Source organism: Lacerta agilis, chromosome 16, assembly GCF_009819535.1.
Source record: "Lacerta agilis isolate rLacAgi1 chromosome 16, rLacAgi1.pri, whole genome shotgun sequence".
In the NCBI taxonomy this organism is placed as follows: Eukaryota; Metazoa; Chordata; class Lepidosauria; order Squamata; family Lacertidae; genus Lacerta; species Lacerta agilis.
This window is the reverse complement of record NC_046327.1, coordinates 27,839,435-27,859,027: the sequence shown is the minus strand read 5'-3', so window position 1 is coordinate 27,859,027 and position 19,593 is coordinate 27,839,435. Positions and strand designations below refer to the sequence as shown.

The following is a 19,593-nucleotide window of genomic DNA, read 5'->3' as shown; positions in this document are numbered from 1 at the left end:
GCGTGGGAGTGAACCGGCTTCTTAAGGAAGCTAGCTGCCCTATTCTACAGTGTCTGCAACAATTGTGCTGGGCGCGTGGTTGCTTTTGCTCATCTTGTTCCTGTGTTCCTGGCTTGTTCCTGACTCCTGGCTTGTTCCTGACTGACTTGGCTTGTTCCTGACTTGGACTGTCTCTGACTTCGGCTTCTCTTGACCCCAGTACTGATACCTGATTTCGGCTGGCTTCTGACCTGGATTGTTGACCTTGGCTTATCTCATCCTGACTGCTGCGCTGCAGCACACCAACTTGTTGGCGCCCTAACATTGACTGTGTCGACCACAGCAAACTATGGCAAGTTCTTAAACAAATGGGAGTGCTGATCACCTCATCTGTCTCCTGAGAAATCTCTGCATGGGACAAGAAGCTACAGTTAGAACTGGATATGGAATAACTGATTGGTTCAAAATTGGGAAAGGAGTACGACAAGGCTGTATATTGTCTTCCTTCTTATTTAACTTACAGGTGAAACTCGAAAAATTAGAATATCATGGAAAAGTCCATTTATGTAAGCAATTGTTTTCATTAGCTACTGGAGTTTAATATATGAGATAGCCTCATGACATGCAAAGCGAGATATGTCAAGCCTTTATTTATTATTATTGTGATGATTATGGCATACAGCTGATGAAAACCCCAAAGTTGAAATTGTTAATTTGGGTTCTTTGCATGTCATGAGTCTATCATATATTAGTTTCGCCTTTTAAGTTGAATTACTGAAAGAAATGAACCTTTCAACGATATTCTAATTTTTCGAGTTTTACCTGTATATGCAGTATTCATCATGCAAAAGGATGGACTGGATGAATCCAAAACTGGAATTAAGATTGCTGGAAGAAATATCAACAACCTCAGATATGCTGATGACACAACCTTGATGGCAGAAAGTGAGGAGGAATTAAAGAACCTTTTAATGAGGGTGAAAGAGGAGAGCGCAAAATGTGGTCTGAAGCTCAACATAAAAAAAACTAAGATCACGGCCACTGGTCCCATCACCTCCTGCCAAATAGAAAGGGAAGAAATGGAGGCAGTGAGAGATTTTACTTTCTTGGGTTCCATGATCACTGCAGATGGTGACAGCAGTCACAAAATTAGAAGATGCCTGCTTCTTGGGAGAAAAGCAATGACAAACCTAGACAGCATCTTAAAAAGCAGAGACATCACCTTGCTGACAAAGGTCCATATCGTTAAAGCTATGGTTTTCCCAGTAGTGATGTATGGAAGTGAGAGCTGGACCATAAAGAAGGCTGGTCGCTGAAGAATTTATGCTTTTGAACTATGGTGCTGGAGGAGACTCTTGAGAGTCCCATGGACTGCAAGAAGATCAAACCTATCCATTCTGAAGGAAATCAGCCCTGAGTGCTCACTGGAAGAACAGATCCTGAAGCTGAGGCTCCAATACTTTGGCCACCTCATGAGAAGAGAAAAGACCCTGGAAAAGACCCTGATGTTGGGAAAGATGGAGGGCACAAGGAGAAGAGGACGAGATGGTTGCACAGTGATCTCAAAGCTACCAACATTAGTTTGACCAAACTGCAGGAGGCAGCGGAAGACAGGAGTGACTGGTGTGCTCTGGTCCACGGGGTCATGAAGAGTTGGACACGACTAAACGACTAAACAACAACAACAAGGGGGAGAAGGATCAGTTCTCTTTCTTTTCCAGTTTTACAAATCTCTGCAGAAGTTTGTATTTGTTTGTTTTTTTGTTTTAAAAAACCTTCTGAAAAGTCATCAAGATTTTAGTGCGAATTATTCATTTGTAGCACACACTTTTTGCAAGCCATTTCCTCCGTTTCTCACTTGCAATTAGCCACAGTACAGCAATTATTTTCTGTCTTCCTCCTCCTGCCCTCCATCAAGGGCTAGTGACAGCTTCAGGGGCTCATTTCCATTGGGGAAATGGTGTGGAGGAAAGGGTTTAATACTGCACAAGTGTCACAACCCTGATGCAAATCCATGACTGTTTACAAAGCTAGCAAGAAAGCTGAGTGATCAGTTATGGATATCGTGCGTTGTGCTTGGTCCTCAGGATCACTTTTCAGTGGCACAAGGATGCAAACTTGGTATAACAGACAGGTGGGGTGACCAAGGTGCAAAGCAGAATCCATGAATATATGAAACAACCTTAAATCTCCCAGGTCAAGTCAGATGTAGTAGTTTTGTTTGTTTGTTTTTGGCACTTACATCCCACCTATTCATCAAACTCCACTGGACAGTTTCTACTACAGCTTACCTGGTGAAACTTTAGAGCAGCAATTAAGCTACTGGGAAAAAAGGATGAGATGAATTTTGGAACAGCAAAACTCTCTAAGCCAGGGGTCGGCAAACTTACCCGGCCTCGGGCCGGTTCCTCCAGTGCAGATTGCGCGGCAGGCTGGAGGGCAGGGGAGTGCACGCACACTCGCTTTTTTTGGCGCACTTCCGGGTCGGTGCAGCGCCAGAAATAGCATGTGCGCATGCGCAAGCGTCATTTCCGTCGCACTTCCAGGTCGGCGCAGTGCCAGAAATAGCTGGTGTGCGTGCGCACGGGCCTCCGCAGACCCGGAAGTGTGCCGGAAATGATGCTTGCACATGCACACAAGCTATTTCCGGCGCCATGCCGACCCAGAGATGGGCAGCCACGCCGGTAAGAGCAGTGGCGGGGGTTGTCATGGGCCAGATAATTGGCTCGCTTGGGCTGTATCCAGCCCATGGGCCTTAGTTTGGGGGCCCCTGCTCTAAGCCTTTCATAAATGGCTTAAAAAAAAAACATTACATACTTGTACTCTCTTTTACTGGCTCTCCAGTATCCATCCCACATTTTTTAGTTCTTAATTTATTTGGTGTGTCTTCTGACTCAGAGGGGCCTGTAAAGGTAGGCATGAAGGTTCCGTCACCTGGGCTTATGTAGATACTCTTATAATTTCCTTTCACTTTGGACTGTTTTTTCCCCACTCTTTCCTCTGCCTGCTGCTGCTGCTGACATTCTGGCATGTTCCCAAGACAACTTTTGCATGCGTGGCCTGTCTAACTTTTATCCTGATTTAACGAAACGGATCCGTACTTCCTATCAGAGTAAGTTCTCCAAAGAATAGGACAAGTGCTTTGTCAGGTGTCAGGTATTTGACTGACTCAGATGTGTTTCCATCCTGCATGCATGCCATTTCCTCCTTTTTGGATGACGCGTGAAACATGCCTTGTTATACAGTGGTACCTTGGTTCTCAAACTTAATCTGTTCCGGAAGTCTGTTCCAAAACCAAAGCGTTCCAAAACCAAGGCGCACTTTCCCATAGAAAGTAATTCAAAAAGGATTAATCCATTCCAGACTTTTAAAAACAACCCCTAAAACAGCAAATTAACATGAATTTTACTATTTAACAAGACCATTGATCCATAAAATGAAAGCAATAAATGATGTACTTCAGTCACACAATCAATCAATCAATCAATCAGTAGCTGAACTGGGTTCCACACAGTCACAAAAACAAAACAAAAACACAAAATAAATAGCAAAAACAGACAGACCTCAGCGTAACATTCAAAATGGAAGTGTGGCACTCAAATTGGAAGTGTTACACTCAAATTGGAAGTGTAACACTCAAATTGGAAGCGTAACACTCAAAACAGAGCACGTTCGGCTTCTAAAAAATGTTCTCAAACCGGAACACTTATTTTCGGGTTTGTAGTGTTTGGATTCCAAGTTGTATGAGTACCAAGGCGTTTGAGAACCAAGGTACCACTGTAGTAGTAATTGTAACTGTACCATCTCTAGATCTGACTATGATTCTAATTGAAACGGTGATGAAATTTAGCAGAAATTGTTTTAATTTTCATTCATTCATTTATTTCATGAAATTTATACATTTGATTGTGAAAAAACCACCTCATAGTGCTTCACCCAAAGAAAATTGCTAGAAAAGCAATGGATTTTCTATTGTGGTTTTTGTGGATGGTGACAAAAGCTGTGGAGACCGGGCACTTGCGAGAGCCTGCGTAGACTGCCTCTCTAGGCTGGGCATTTGCAAGTGTCCTTTGTGCATTGCTGCGAAAATGTGGAACCATCTTCAATATTTCTGTAATATGCATGTGTGTGTGAACATATGTCGCAGAAACCCTGGCCCAACGAGGGTTGCAAGACATACGTTAATGGATGTTTAAATATGTGTGCATGCTGGTTCCCCCCCCCCCCGCTCTGTTTTTCCTTTCCTTCTTCCAAATTAGTGGCAAACCCTAGTTTGCTGTTGCATGTGAATGGGGTAACCTACCACAGTACAGAACACACAGCAATCAAATTTGTTTCTGCATGAAGTATGAATCTGCCTTCAGTACTTCTGGCAACTGAAGAGAAGCTTAATGCTCTTTGTGCATTAAAATCTCTTTTTATATATTTTAAAAAATGATATACATTTGAATGGAAGTTGAGAGGTTAGTACTTTGTGCAGATGTACCACATTTTGGGCACGTGTACCACCTTCTCCTTCAAATCAATACAAAGGGAAGCTGTTCTTGTACAGCACTGGTTTGCAGGCCATTGTGTCAATATCACATCCTCTCTCATCAGGACAAAGTTGTCACAGTAGGGGCATTTTCCTGGCTAACTGGGGGCTTTTGGGGGGATGGGGAAGGACTGCAGCATGGCAGGAAACTGTTGAATGTTCCTTCACTGTGCACTGCAGTCCCGGTGAAAATTGGGGAGTCCCGCATACATACTATTTTTAAAAAACACCTTGGCATTCACTTAAGAGCACTCTTTCACCACACCAGCCTTGCTGCCATCTTGTACCTCCCCTTTTTCATCCTGGTAGGCAGCAACAATGGATGGCTGGAGGTCAGGTGAGCCCCCGCTGTCTCGTTACTGGTGTCTTGTCTAGTTCGTCTCTTGACTCGTCGGAATGGATTAGTTTTAACGTGAATACTGGGTTGTAGCCTTCTGCATGAGATGAAATCTCTCGGGGCTTGTCAGAAATTCTTGAAACTTCAAATATATACATTCAAAAGTCGTTTCTCCTACTGAAAGTATTATTCTGCAGAAATATTGTGCTAGGGATATTTAGGGAAATTAATTTTCGTTTCTGAAATTATTTTCTCTGCATATCTTACCTGGAAGCATACATCCTTGGTGAAAGACATATGAGAGGCACCTAACTTTGTCTTAGTGGCTTGAACAATGCTTTCTGAGATAAGCTGAGTGTTGCAAGCTTTGCTTAATAGTTGTAATGTAGCTTGTTGCTTACTGTTTTTCACCAAGGTTTGTACTGTTGTACCTTGGATTACTTGGTCAAAGCAAGCATGTAACAAACAGAGTAATTGATCTCTTGGTGAGCCAGGCCGAATTGTTAAATATTCTGAGCACAGTTTAGTTGCCTTAGAATTGCTTCACACCAAGACAATGGGAGAAAGAGAGGCGATAAGAGGAAACCTTGGAAGAAGGGGATGGGAAGTCGGTTTAGGAATAATTTTTGAATGTATGCATATTCTTTGATATCCTAATAATGCCACTTCTTATTTACTTTAGAGATCATTTTTTGTTAGCACTGTTTTAGTTTAGGTTTTGTTCATACAGAATTCATCAAAAACATGAATCAAATCAAATTTTAAAAAACGGAATATTATCAGGTATCCAAACTGGTATATATATGAAAAAGAATTGCTACACACTGAGGAAGATCCTAACATCCAGCTGAAGGAATAATAGAAGGAATTGTCACAGTGTCTGCTAGTAATTGCAGGCATGCTTTGAAATGACTATTTTGGTGTTTCTGTTGAAATTTATACTGTGTTTCTGTATGGTAATAGCTGTTTGTTTAAATATTCCCCCCATGGGTGAAATTAATTACTATTGTTAGTAGTTAAGTGATGGTTCAATGCCAACAAAAGTAACTAATCTCCTTTTGTAGGAGCGTCCTTTCAGAAGGTAGCTGCAATTACCACTCAGCTACATGAAAAGCAGTTTAACTTAGTTGTTTAACTCTGAAATAATGTTCATGTTTACTCAGAAGTCTGTTGCACATGTTTAGTAGACCTTACTCAGTAGTAAGGATGCGTAGAATTTTAACCTAACTACTGATTAGGATGATGGTGCTGATACCTCCTTTATAACAGCTTCCATAAAAGTATATGCAGAAAATAAGTTACTACTGAAAATAACTTCTTCATGAAATGGCTGTAGAAATCTCTATTTTTCCTTAGCTGCCAAAATCAGGGGAGAACTGGCTTATAGACTGGGTACCTCCAGGCTGGTTGTATGGGGCTATTGTCCAAGAGTAAAATCCTTTAGCTCCTACCCTTGTATTTTAACCACATTCATTTAGGACTGATCTCTCCATCACATATCAAAAGACTCCAGGGTTTCGTTTAGAGTATCAAATGTAACAGTAAAAATAGTCTTTCTGCAGTTATTACCAGGGATCCATAGGACAAGAGCATACTGCCAAGAATTAATGGTTAACTTTAATGGACTGTGTTTTGCCTGTGACTCAAATATTACAAAAGTGGCTCAAATTATTCCTCTCCCCTTCTCTCCAATGGCTATCTGGTGAATTGCTGGCTGGATTCATGCCTACTCTCCTTATATTTAATTTTGTACACCTGCAGCTAATAAATTTTGCCTGGTGCCTAATCCCATGACAGGGATCACATCAGTAACAAATGATGGAGATGAATAAGGGTAATAGCTTCTAGAGAAAACAGCACATCATTTAGTCATTTCATTTATGGGACTCCTTGTTGAATAATTTATCTAGCCATTGTGCAAATAAATAACATTTAGGAATGCATGAATCCCATAGCCTTTGTTTTCAACAGTTAGGAGATTTTGAAAGTTCCTAACAAGCATGGTTAAAAGAGAGAGGCTGTGCAGTTACTAAGTAACCACGTCTAGTTTTCAAACTGCTAAAATTAGCGATAAATACTTAAATGTCTGAGGGGATTGAAACAGAGCTTAATTTGTACTAGGCACAGCTGCAGAATTCCTCTGCTTTCATTGTACCAAGAGGAAATAGGAAATTGAAGAATAGGAAATTGAAGATTTCCCCCCAAGTATGTGCAGATTCCTTTTAATACACCAGTTCCCACATACAAGTTCCCACATACCAGGGAAGGTAGAATGCAGGCTTTACGATTTAGTTCACAGAATTATAAGGTATTTGAACTTCTATTTCAACCATTTGCAGATGGCAATGGTTCATGGCATTACGGATTCTCGTCAAGAGAGGTGCAGTCCATATATCCCTTCAAACTCTGTCATGATGCAACCAACCTCAGGTTCCCAGACAACTAACCTCTCTAGGGGGCTGTAGCAGAAAAAAATGCAGTTTTGTTGTCTGAGCAGTCAATTTGCCTTGCTTACTGGAAACGTTTTGCTAGATCATGACTTTCAGAGTCATGAGTGGAGTGAAAGGTGTTTGGAACCATGGATCATCATCACCTCTAGGTGATGGTTTGGGACTTATTGTGGCATTTTTCTCATGAGATCAGGGAAAGTGATGGGTGACATGTAGAGAATGCCTTGTAGACTTCTTGTTGAAGTCTGTAAAGTGCACCAGCTGACATTCACGGGAATGTCGGATTTGACATGAATGATGTGCTGTGAGAAGTAAGGCTGCATTTTCAGAAACTGAGAGCTTTGCTTTCATGAGAGTTTAACTCCATCTGCTTTCATCTAGCCACATCTCAAACATCTAGAAAGCCATTTCAATTTTGGATAGCTCAGTTACATAGAGCGTGGTGCTAATAACACCAAGGTGTCACAGGCAGTGTTAGGAAACTGATATATGAAAGCTAGGAACTAAATGGCACCTTAGACCTAGGTTATGGGCGCAACAACGGAATGTCTAGGTGTGCTTTTTAATAGCAATACAAAGCTGAAAATGAATGAGCTGCAGCTAAAATATTATGTTCATTTTTCTTTTTCTCATAATAAAATTTTATTATTTTTTCCTTTAACAATTTCAACAAAACATATGTAACAATACAGCCCTCAGCTCTGCCGAGCTCATGACTTCCCTCCCTCCCTTCAACAGATAAATTGTTTCAGTCCATTCGTGCACTTCAGTCTTTTATCTATAGTCCACATTGTAGGATTTATTTCAATCCTGCTAGTGTCTTTAAATTTTTGCAATTGTCATTTAGATAGATAATAACTTTACTCCAATCTCTATGGAATTTCGAATCATCCTGATATCGGATCCTGCAGGTCAGTCTGGCCATTTCCGCATACTCCATCATCTTTGTCTGCCATTCCGCAATAGTAGGTAACTCTTGTAATTTCCATCTTTGGGCCAGCAAGGTTCTCGCCACTGTTGTGGCGTACATAAATAGTCTTTGGTCTACTTTTGCAATTTCATTTCCCATCAAACCCAGCAGTAAATATTATGTTCATTTTTCACAAGGTCTAGTGCTTCCCCTGCCCACCCCCTAATATTCTTAAGAGGGTCTCTTCTCTGGTCTTCAGAGTAACTGGAAATGGGGAGGCGGAAAAAGGTCCTCCTTTCCTTCCACTCTGCAGTTTTAATCTGAAATCTACTCAAATTCCCTATTGCAAAATGCACCTGAAACAATGGGAGTTTCGAACACTGGTCAAAGGTTTGATCCCTGTATGGGGCAGCTGCATATTCCTGCACTGCAGGGGGGTGGACTAGAAGATCCTTGGGGTCCCTTCCAACTCTACAATTCCATGATATCTAATTTGTAACCCATGCCCAAGCAACTTGGTCCAGCAGCATCCAGGTTATTTGTTTCAGTGTAGTATAAGTAAGCTGACTGTCAGTAAGCACAGGTTTAATCTGTCCAGGATAAGGAGGTACGTTTTATTTCTTCCCCACCTCTAAACTGTGTAACAGCACGAGGACTGAAATTACTGGTTCATAGAATAGGATAAGCAGTGTCAGTGTCATATTTTATGTGGTCTTTCTTTTCGTTTGCAGTGGTCAGTGAACTGTGTAAGGCATGCTCCAGTTGATGAACTCCCCCCCCCCATCCAAGTGTGTTAATGTTTCACAGCTTCATCAAGTGGCATAACTGAGTATATTGGGATTTCAGGATCTTGTAAGGAATCCTTGGGACGAAAAAGCTCTTGTGAAAAGGAGTAATGGCAGTTCAGGGATGTAGTGAGCATCTGTTTCCCACCAAATATGGAAATCAAATGGACAGTTATGCCTCTTGAATACATACATGATTATGTAGAGTTTAATATTTGCTCCATACAGCTTGATTTTTTTATTTCATATTGGAGTGTGTAAAGCATGTGGCCAGATCTCTATTATATTTGTATGCTTTTTTTGGCTGGGGGGGGGATATGTGAACAATCCCTTTGATTTTTTAAAATGTTTTTTAAAATGTTCCTTTTTGAACAAGGTATTTGTGGGCAAAAAAACTGTTTCCATGCTTGTTCCCACCCTTACTGTCCCTGGATAATTGATTATATAATATTTTAATTGCATTTCCCCCCAGGTCTTACTGAGCTATCAGATGGTCCAGTGTCATTGGAGCTGGAAAGATGCAAGTCTCCCACAACTTCAGGTAAATGTGCTCTAGTATGTCAGCAGTTTGTGATGGCCACTCTCTTTCTTGCTTGTGAGATGAAGCACATCTCCACTGTTGAAATATTATATATTATGTTCACTTGGAAATATATTAGTAATAGGAATAGCAATATTATTATAGCTACACACACACACACACACACACACACACACACACACACAGAATCCTGTAAACTATAAGGTGCTTTGGAAAGGTATGAAATAACTTGCTCAATCCTGTTTATTTTATTTTTCAGGTTATTTTATATTCACTTATATTTATTTGTTTTATTTAATCCCAGACTTGTGCCCGAAGTGACTCACAGCATAGTGGATTAACAGCAACTAATATAACAATTAAAAAATCTGTAGTGACTTTTCTTATTTTTTTTAATGTCACTACAGATCACATAAACGGACACTGTACAAGTCCAACTTCCCAAAGCTGCAGCTCTGGAAAAAGGATGTCTAGTGCAGATATTTCAAAAATAAACCGCCGTGGTTCTGGAAAGCCTCCATTTAGGAAAGTGCAATCTGCTGCTTGCATGGAGATTTCTTTGCCAGTCACTACAGAAGGTCAGTAGACATATGCATTTGGGAGCTGCTGTTTTCACCTTTTAAAAATTTATAATTGATCTGTGTAGTATTTTACTACACTTTTTGTGGTAGTAGCAATTATACTGCTGTCTGACGACAATTATTAAATAGGTAATTCTTCGGAGGTATGTGCATGTGTGACATCATACAAAGGTGGCCAGTTAATGTGGAGGCTCCATAATGTGACAAGTAAAAAAGAAAAACTCTGAGAGGGCTTTGAAAGCACAAACTGGGGCTGGTGAATGCATTGAAAGACCCTTGGCAACAATGAGTTGTGGCACTGGGGCATTGTTTTTGTATTTTAATGCGGTTTTTAAGGGGTTATTGTTCTTAGATATTAAAGAATTTGGCACACAAGTTTAGCCTTCTAGAGTTTCTAATAAGTACTCTCTCTTTTGGGATTATTGTAAGTAATCGGTTTGTGAGATTATGAAGACAAACAGGCTTGGATGTCTTTTCTGGAACAATGCTGTTTTATATGCTCTGCAAAGACCACCTGTAATTTAGATGCGTAGGCTTAGAACTTACTTACTTACTTATTTACTTATTTACTTACTTACTTACTTACTTACTTACTTACTTATTTATTTAACTACCCTTCATCCGAAGATCTCAGGGTAGTCCACAGTGTAAAAATGGAGAATAAAACCACAAAATACATAATAAAAACAAGAACGAAACAAACCCATAATCCCCTCAATGCATTTAAAAAGACATCAACTGTTAATCAGCCAAAAGCCTGGTTGAAAAGGAACATTTTTGCCTGGTGCCTAAAGTTGTATAACCAAGGTGCCAAGTGAGCCACCCCGGGGGAGAGCATTCCACAAATGGGGCAACTGCAGAAAAGGCCCCGTTATCGTGTTGCCTCCTTCAAATGCATCTGCAGGTACACAGCCTCAGGTAGCAGCTTTTATACCTTGGAGAGCTGCTGCTAAACGGTGAAGGCAATAATGGACCAGATGGACCCCATGGCCTATTCTCAGAATAAGATGTGTTCATTTGTGTTGCTCTCTTTCGACAGAAAACAGAGAGAACTCCATCAGCCATTCTCGAAGCTCCAGTGTCTCCAGTATAGACAAAGAATCTAAAGAAGCAATTACAGCATTGCATTTCACAGAGTCATTTTCACGAAAAAATGACACAACAGTGTCTCCTTGCCTTTGGGTTGGTACAGGCCTCGGTATGGTCTTGACGATATCCCTTAACCTGCCCACTGCGGATGAACTGAGGCAGACAGAGCCTGTAGTCATTTCTCCAAGTGGTAAGAAATCTTGATTTCCTGGCTTTCTTGAAAATATGTAAAAATACGCCACCAAGCACAATAACTTGTTAAACTCAGGATATGTCTCACTTTGGTGCTGTGGAGGGGCAATGTGGTCAGAAATCTGATGATTTAGGCTTTGTTCTCACTGAAGTGCTAACCCTACATCTGAGCTGTACCAAATCCTTACTTCAAGACCATGGTAGTTTTCTATGTTCATGGAGTTGTTTTGTAGGGAGAAGGATTAATTAATGTTACACTCCGCCTTGCAGCCCATGCAAATCAGTGAGGAGCAAGCTCTCTTATAAAGCAAATGTTACTTTAGATTATCTTTGTTTCTTATTTATAAACTAGACTTTAAACCTCTTCTGCCTTGTGGGATATTCTTCAGGAGAATAAAAGGCTAACCCTGCACAAATCTGGAGGGGAGGATGGATGGTGTCTTGTACGCCTCCTTCCGTCAACTCCTGCAGCCAAATGTATTGCTGTGTTTCCCTTTGCACCGCATCAGCAAGGCCAATAGGGAGGAGTCTTGTCATCTGGGCAGCCCAGGACCTTCATATACACTGCCCAGCCTTGTGCCCCAGAAAAGTCACTTCAGTGCTTACAAATGCAGCAGTTTGACTTCACCCCTGGAGGCACACTCTATTGTCTCTCGAGACAGACGGATGCCAACAACAGATTAAATATTACTTTCTTTGCCCGACCAGAGACGAATGGTTGATGAAGATGATGGGCTAATATGGCGAAATGGCAAAAATGACTGGGAAAATCAGGAACCAGGAAGATAAGAAACTTTAATAAGGAATGGGGGGGGGGATACAATTTACTTTGTAAACATCTAAAAACTTTGGCAGGATTTGAGTAACGCTTGCAATGATTAAAAACTAAGGAGAAAATGGATTATCTTAAGAATATAGAGGAAAATATATGATGCAGTAGAAAAAGTTTGATAATGGAAACCATGGAGGGGTGCAGGGAAGTCTAAAGATTCAGGGAATCCTAAATGTTGATGATTATGATTAATGTTTGAATTCAAATGTAAAATTGAATAAAAAAGATTTAAAAACAAATAAAACTATTACTTCCTTTGGAAGTAGCAACTGCAGTAACCAGCTTCATCTTCTGACTATTACTAGCTGCAAGTTTGCTGATTGGCTATATACAGTGCTGTTTTTTTCTAGAAAAATAAAGTGCCAGAATTCTCCATGAACACCTCCCTTGTTCTCTTACAATTGCAATGGAGCTAACCTCAGAGGTGCCGGAACTGAGTACCAGTGAGTTCCAACTGAAAAAAAGCCTTGGCTTTTTCTTACAACATTAAGAATAGCTTCCTATTTTTTGAAGGAAAAAAAGACTCTCACTTTGTCATATTTGGAGGTAGCAGGTGCTAAATTCCTATTCTGCTCATTCCAGGAAACATGATGCCAAGATCGTGCTCCTCCCTTCCCCTCCAGTTGCACATGAGAAGTTAATGGCATGGGTGGGAACTATTCAGATAATTCAAAGAAGTGGTAGATTTTCTGACCAGCATAATCTCTTGAGCGCTGCCAGCACCCAAACAGCAGGTTGGGATGCGGCTTCCTGGAGTTGACTCCCTCAGGTTTTAGATTTATAAACCAGCATGGCTGTTCTAAATCATTTGTCTAATCATTTGTCAATGTCATAAGGCAGCAGAATAGGAAGATGCACATATACTCAACAAGTGACTGTATAAAGTTAGTTAATGTGTGCTGGCACCTTTATAGCTAATTTGGGGGAGTTAATCAATTATTTTGAATTATGTTTCCTAGGTACCGTTCTGTCACTGAAGGGAGCAGTGTTAACGTTCGGTTGCTTGAGCTGCACAGGGACCCTAATACACCCACCCTATGAAACATGGAAAGATCCAAACAGCACTGACGAAAGTGAAAGAACAAGAAAAAGAAAACTTGTCATGCATTCTCCATGCTCATCCCAGGACATGGGAGACCACCAGTTTGCTGTTATCTGTTCAGAGAAACAAGCCAAAGTTTTCTCCCTGCCTTCCCAGATCTGCCTCTATGTTCACAATATCACAGACACCTCCTTTCTCTTGCGAGCGGATGTGGTGACCATGTGTAACAATGCTTGCTTGGCATGCTTCTCTGCCCATGGGCATATCATGATACTGAGGTATTTAAAATTATTAAGTGAATCTAATGAGAGCTATTCCCTATCGAAGGGAAGAGAAAAATGGCCAGCACAGTTAGGGGTGATGTATATTTGCTTATCAAAGGAACCTCTAAAACAGGATTCCAAGAACCTCTCAGGATGTTTCTGGGGGGAATTTACTGCTGACATGTCTGGTCGATCTGCGTGTTTCCAAGCCCTGGAATAGGGCAATTAGACAGGATTGCATTCAAGCACTCTCTCCCATTCATCTTGGTTCTTTACCAATTTGAGGGCAGTGGGAAGATGGCTGAAATGCAAGCGATGGAAGATATGAAACAAGTCCAATAACACAGCGATTAGAGAGCTCACTTTCAGGCCTACTTTGTGACATTGATAGTGATGAAAATGTCTTTTTTCTTTGCTATTGTTTTAGTTTGTTGGCCTGTAGAATTGTTCCAAATGCTTTAGAAGGACTGCAATTCTGGCCTACAATTTTGAGTTGGTGGAACACTTGGTAGTCTACTAACACCCAGTTTACTAAACATTTGGTGATAAAATCACTGGCATCTGCTCCAGCTTGGATGATGCCTTGGCTCATTGCAAGGGCAATATTTAATCATGCTGTGATGGATGCTTCTCAGCTTTTTTGTCTCAGTTGCTTGGACAGCTACCATCTGCATGCTCAACATTGTGGCCTGTCAGAGTTGCCAATTAAGGGAACACTGTTATTTGTTTGTTTGTTTATATTTACACTCCATTGATTGTACAAAAATATCAAAGCAGTTTACAAAAATATAATAGAAAAAATTACAACCATACTTTAAAACATACAAAAGTTTATGTAATATTATAATATTAAAACAGATTGAAATTACATCAATTTTGTAAGCATCTTGCAGTAGTTCCACTCATTCCTAGAGGAGCATTGCTGGAAGTCACTGCTGTTCTAACCCTTGGCCTTTGTCCCAGGTTCTGTCTTGCCTACCATGCTATTTAAAACATGCCTTTTAATATCTCAGTAGAACTTCTGAGAAAGATAATCTAGAGGTTTGGGCGGAAGTGTCATCATGTTGCTGATATGCACCTGTACCTCACATTCCCATCCTCTAATCTCAGAATAGGGGCAGAAGTAATAACAATAACAATTTATTATTCATACCCCGCCCATCTGGCTAGGTTTCCCCAGCCACTCTGGGCGGCTCCCAGCAGAATATTAATAATATTTTGGAGGCATTTAGATAATTCACACAGATAGCAGCTTTGCTACCTGTGGGGTTTGGATATGCTTTATGCAAAATGTTCATCATAAGATGAAATTTTACCTGGGGCTACTGTAGCACCTGAATGAACCTGACCATTGGTTGATTTACAACCTAATCCTATACAGGAGCAAGTGGCACTGTGTTCAGGGGACATACTCCCAAATAAATACACGTTGGATTGCAGCTGCTTTGATGGCAAAGTTGAGAATCTGGACTGCGGGGAATACCGTATTTTCTATTCCAACATATAATGTATGCTTGTTTCTTTCCAGTTTACCCAGCCTCCGCCCATTACTAGATGTTCATTATTTGCCTGTAGCAGACATGAGGATTGCTCGGACCTTTCGTTTTACCAACGAAGGACAAGCATTGTATCTTAGTTCTCCCACAGAAGTCCAGAGATTGAACTACAGCCAGGAGATGTTTGACAATCTGCAGGTGAGTCTGGAAACCTCGTCAAACACCGTGATTGGAAATGTCTAGAAATGGGCAAAGAAAGAAATCAGAAATTCTGTTCCCGAATGTAGTATGGTGAAAGTACTTACCTTCTGGTATGTTGTTTTGCCTAAAATTGATTTGTTTTTGCCTAGGACATGCTTGGGGAGTTGTTCATTCCGGTGGAAACTCCTGAGGCTCAGTACAGAGGCTTTCTGAAGGGGCTGTTTGGTGGAACTGGAGGCACACTCGACAGGGAAGAGCTCTGTAAGTGATCTTCCCCCTCTCACTTGCATCAAATACAAAACCAAGACAAAAGGCAAAGAGAGCTAATAGTGAAGGATGCATTTGCCTGCAGAATGGAAGAAAATGAAATTGGCGGCCATGCCAACACACCTTTTTGGATGCACTGCTGTCCCTGTGCAACAAAATGGGATAATTTTGGTGATACAGTGGTACCTTGGTACTCAAACTGCTTGCTCCCAAACAAATCGGCTCCCAAATGCTGCAAACCTGGAAGTAAGTGTTCCGGTTTGCAAACTTTTTTCGAAAGCCAAACGTCTGACGTGGCTTCCACTTGAGTGCAGGAAGCTCCTGCAGCCAATTGGAAGCTGCGCCTTGGTTTTTGAATGGTTTTGGGAGTCAAATGGAACGGATTAAGTTCGAGAACCAAGGTACCACTGTACTATGCTGGACACCACTAATTTAAAACAGATCTTCCAGAAGTTGGTGTGTGTTAGTGTGCCAAGGGCTGTGGCCAGGGTTCTGCATAGATAGGAAAGAGAAATGGCATCCCTTGTCACTGTTCATAAGTTGATCTAACAGTTGAACAGGTAAGACTTTCTCCAAAGATTCTTGCTACCTTTTTTTGTGTGGTTTTTTTCCCTAAGTGTGGGGAGGAGGGAAGTGAGCCTCTGGGGAGACAGAGCTGTGTCTCAGTTGAGTATTTTAGTGTGGTGTATTGGTTAGTGTGTTGGATGAGGACCTGGGTGACCAGGGTTCAAATCCCCACTCAACCATGAAGCTCATTGGTCTTTGTGCCTATTGATGTCTCTCAGCCTAAGCTACAGGGTTGTTGTGAAAATAATATGGGGTGGAGGAGTACCATGTATGTCACTGCTCATTGGAGGAAAACAGAGGATATAACTAATTAATAAAATGAGATAATTATCCCTTCAGAAGATGGAGCTGCTTTTGCATGATGGCCCTAGGCTGTTGAACTGTCAGTATAGCATTTCAGCAAGAGGGCATGAAATAACATGTTGGCTGTATTGAATAGATATCTGGAAGGGAAATCTTCTCCCCCCCCCCTTTTTTTTTTTACAAAATAGCGTCAACAAATGGGGGGAAAGATAGTATAGAAACCAGGGCAAGGGATGATTCAGGAAACATAAGAAAACCCTCTGATTCAGTTCTGAATTCCCTTTGTAGTTGGCGAGGCTACGGCAGGAAAAGCATCTCGCAGTCTTGCTCAGCACATCCCTGGATCAGGTGGCGTCGAAGGGGTGAAAGGAGCCGCAGGAAGCGCAATCGGAGAGTTGGCTCGTGCACGGATTGCTCTTGATGAGAGGGGGCAGAAACTGGGGGAGCTTGATGAAAGGACGGCAAGAATGATGGCGAGTGCAGAAGCTTTCTCCAAACATGCACATGAGGTGAGTGGTAGTCCTCGAGTGAGGAGTGAGGAATGAGGTGTCAGTTTGCATTTCTTGGTGCACAAAGTATTGATCTGATGTGTAGAGATCTTTCCTATTCTACTTAATTCAAGAGGGTTCTCGAAGCTTCTCTGTGTGAAAGAAACTTCATGATGTTTGGGTTATTCCTTCAGAGAATCTGAGTACAGCTGGCTTAAACTGGTTCTCTTATCTCTTTTTGTCAATATCATGCTGACCATAAAAGTAGGGCCAGAAGGAGCCTGGGTTTCACTTTCTCTGTCTCCTTCTGGTGTGGTGTTCTGTACACAGTATGCTTAGTGTTAAGGTTTAGACTTATTATAAGCTATTGTAAGTTTAAGTTAAGTCTGCTGCAACTGGTTTTCTTATGAACAGTGCCAATCCCCAATGTATTGGATTTGTGACCATTATGCTTATTTGCCTTCAGTAGCAGTAAAGCTCTGCTGGATGAAATACAATTGCCTCTGGCCTATTTTTTGGAATCCTGCAATGTGTTTAAGTTTTTACTCTGTTTTTACATTGGAATCTGCTCTGGATCAATATTGAGTAGAATTTGATGACATGAGGCTTCTCATCTAGACATCAGTGGGGTAGATGGAGTGTGTATTGGCCAGTAATAGCCAGTGTCACATTGTTTGCCTCAATTCATTTTCAGCTACCAAATGTTAACACCTCTTGTGGGTGGAAGAGGTGTACTCTGCTACAAAATATTGGGAATCAATGTTGAACTGTGACTTCTTAATTTGTGTCTCTCAAATAATATTGCTTTTTCACTCCTGTAGGTAATGTTGAAATACAAGGACAAAAAATGGTACCAGTTTTGACTTTTAGCCATGAAGCAACACTTCTGTGTACTGACAACAGGTGTCAAAGGACCTTGAGGCCTTATTCTAAAAATCCAGTCATTGGGCAGAAGCAGCTCCTTGGAATCCCTTTCATACTAGATGATCAAGCAAGAACTTTTTCAGAGACCTACACATGGTGGGTCTTTGTAGTCAAGTCTACACTGAGTCTCTCTCCCCCCCCCCCACTCCACAACCTGGAACAATCATCTTTAACAGGTAATGATTTCACTGGAATTAGGTTTGAACTGTGGGGAGGACTGTTGATAGTTTAAAATGTCCTGTACAAAATAGATTGTTAATGCATTTAAACTTAAAACTTTGCATGACTAATTGACTTCTCATACAACAAAGGCGCAAAAGCAAAGCATGTTGTGACTGAAGAAAAGGGATTTACTTCTAAGTTCCACAAAAGAAATAAGCAGCAAAACTTTCTTTTTAAAGCAAGAAGTCAGTACATCTCAAGCATGTTGCTCTCAACAGACAATGCCCTGCATTTCTCTCATTTGACATTCCTTTTCTGTAGACAATCTTAGTTTGAAAACACTTGTGCATTTCATTAGTAGAAAAATAAAGTAAGATTAAACTTCTGTGGCCAAATTATGGTGCTTTATTTATGCAGCGGTCTACGTTAGTCAAAGCCCAATAGGACATCATATAGCTGTAAGAAAGGATAACCTTTCCTGGCGATTGGAAATCGCAGCAGGATTGTATAAATACTAGCTGCTTTCCTTTTCACTGCTAGTGTTGGAAAATATAGGAATGAAGCAGTTTAGGCCAATAAATTAACCCCACTCATTGCTGTGATCTGTAAGCATGCCCAACACTGAGGGAGACTGATGACCCAATAAAGGAAATCAGAAGGTGCCTTGGAGGGAGTCTGAGGTGAGGATTCAGGACCAGGTTCCAGCATTTCAGGGGGTTGGACTAGATGACCCTTAGGTTCCCAACTCTGATTCTATGGGCAGTGCCCCTGCAGCAGAAGCCAAACATCCAAGTTGTCTCAGCAATGTTCTAGAGCAGCTGGCTGAGGTTTTTTTTAATAGCAAGGCTAGGTGATCAGTGACTGGTATCACGGTCAGGGTCTGTTTTCTGCTGGGGCCTTTGGGATATTGGGGTTTCCAGCTGTGGGGATCTCTCCTCAGGGCGCTTGTTTGCCCCCAAATAGTCTGGACCAGCCATCAGTCCAATTTTTTTGGGGGGGGGGGAGTCCAAAACCATGGTTGTTTGTCCATTCTGCTGGCTTGGCCCACTATTTATTATGAAACCTCTTTAGTTTGCTAATCAACCACCAAGTTTGTATCAGAGGCGGTATTAGGGTAGTGCAACTGGTTCGGTTGTACTGGGCTCCACAACAATGCTATAGATCTGAGTGCGAGAGGGAGTGAATTTTCATGTCAAACAAGATGCCACTAAAAATTGGAAACCCGAAGTCTACATAAATTGTTTATGATGCACTCATGCAAACAAAGTAGAACCTTATTCTTTTTTAGTTAATCATGAGCTTTCTAATTAATAATAATAATAATAAATTTTATTTGTACCCCGCTGGAGACTGGCTCAGGGCGGCTAGCATCATAACTAACACAATATACAAAGAACATAAAAACAGGCAATCAATTAATTAAAATACATCTTAAAATTAGTTCAGAGCAAATTAAAATCTGGACAGATGGCAGTCCACGGGTAAAATTGAGAGTGATTAATATTCTCTAGGGCCAACTGTTACTACTAGGAGGCCTCTTTAATGCTTGTTCTTATACAGAAAGGAAAAAAATCAGACTGAACCCCGACCAAAGGCCTGGCGGAACAGCTCCATCTTGCAGGCCCTGTGGAAAGATGTCAAATCCTGCAA

The 19,593-nt window shown here is 41.2% G+C and overlaps 1 protein-coding gene across 2 annotated transcripts in view; it reads left to right on the top strand.

Annotated features, from left to right (window-relative positions):
- STXBP5L (syntaxin binding protein 5 like) overlaps nt 1-18,328 on the top strand; it is a 66,898-nt gene extending 48,570 nt beyond the window's left edge. The window contains exons 19-27 of one of the 2 annotated variants that reach the window (XM_033173002.1): nt 3,020-3,091; nt 9,468-9,536; nt 9,944-10,114; nt 11,157-11,396; nt 13,190-13,550; nt 15,064-15,229; nt 15,382-15,493; nt 16,658-16,878; nt 17,679-18,328. In XM_033173002.1, coding sequence (XP_033028893.1) covers nt 3,020-3,091; nt 9,468-9,536; nt 9,944-10,114; nt 11,157-11,396; nt 13,190-13,550; nt 15,064-15,229; nt 15,382-15,493; nt 16,658-16,878; nt 17,679-17,720 — 1,454 coding nt within the window. In that variant the 3' untranslated portion in view covers nt 17,721-18,328. The remainder of the gene's footprint in view (nt 1-3,019; nt 3,092-9,467; nt 9,537-9,943; nt 10,115-11,156; nt 11,397-13,189; nt 13,551-15,063; nt 15,230-15,381; nt 15,494-16,657; nt 16,879-17,678) is intronic. The other variant, XM_033173003.1, reaches the window with a different exon arrangement.
- The last annotated feature ends 1,265 nt before the right edge of the window (nt 18,329-19,593 follow it).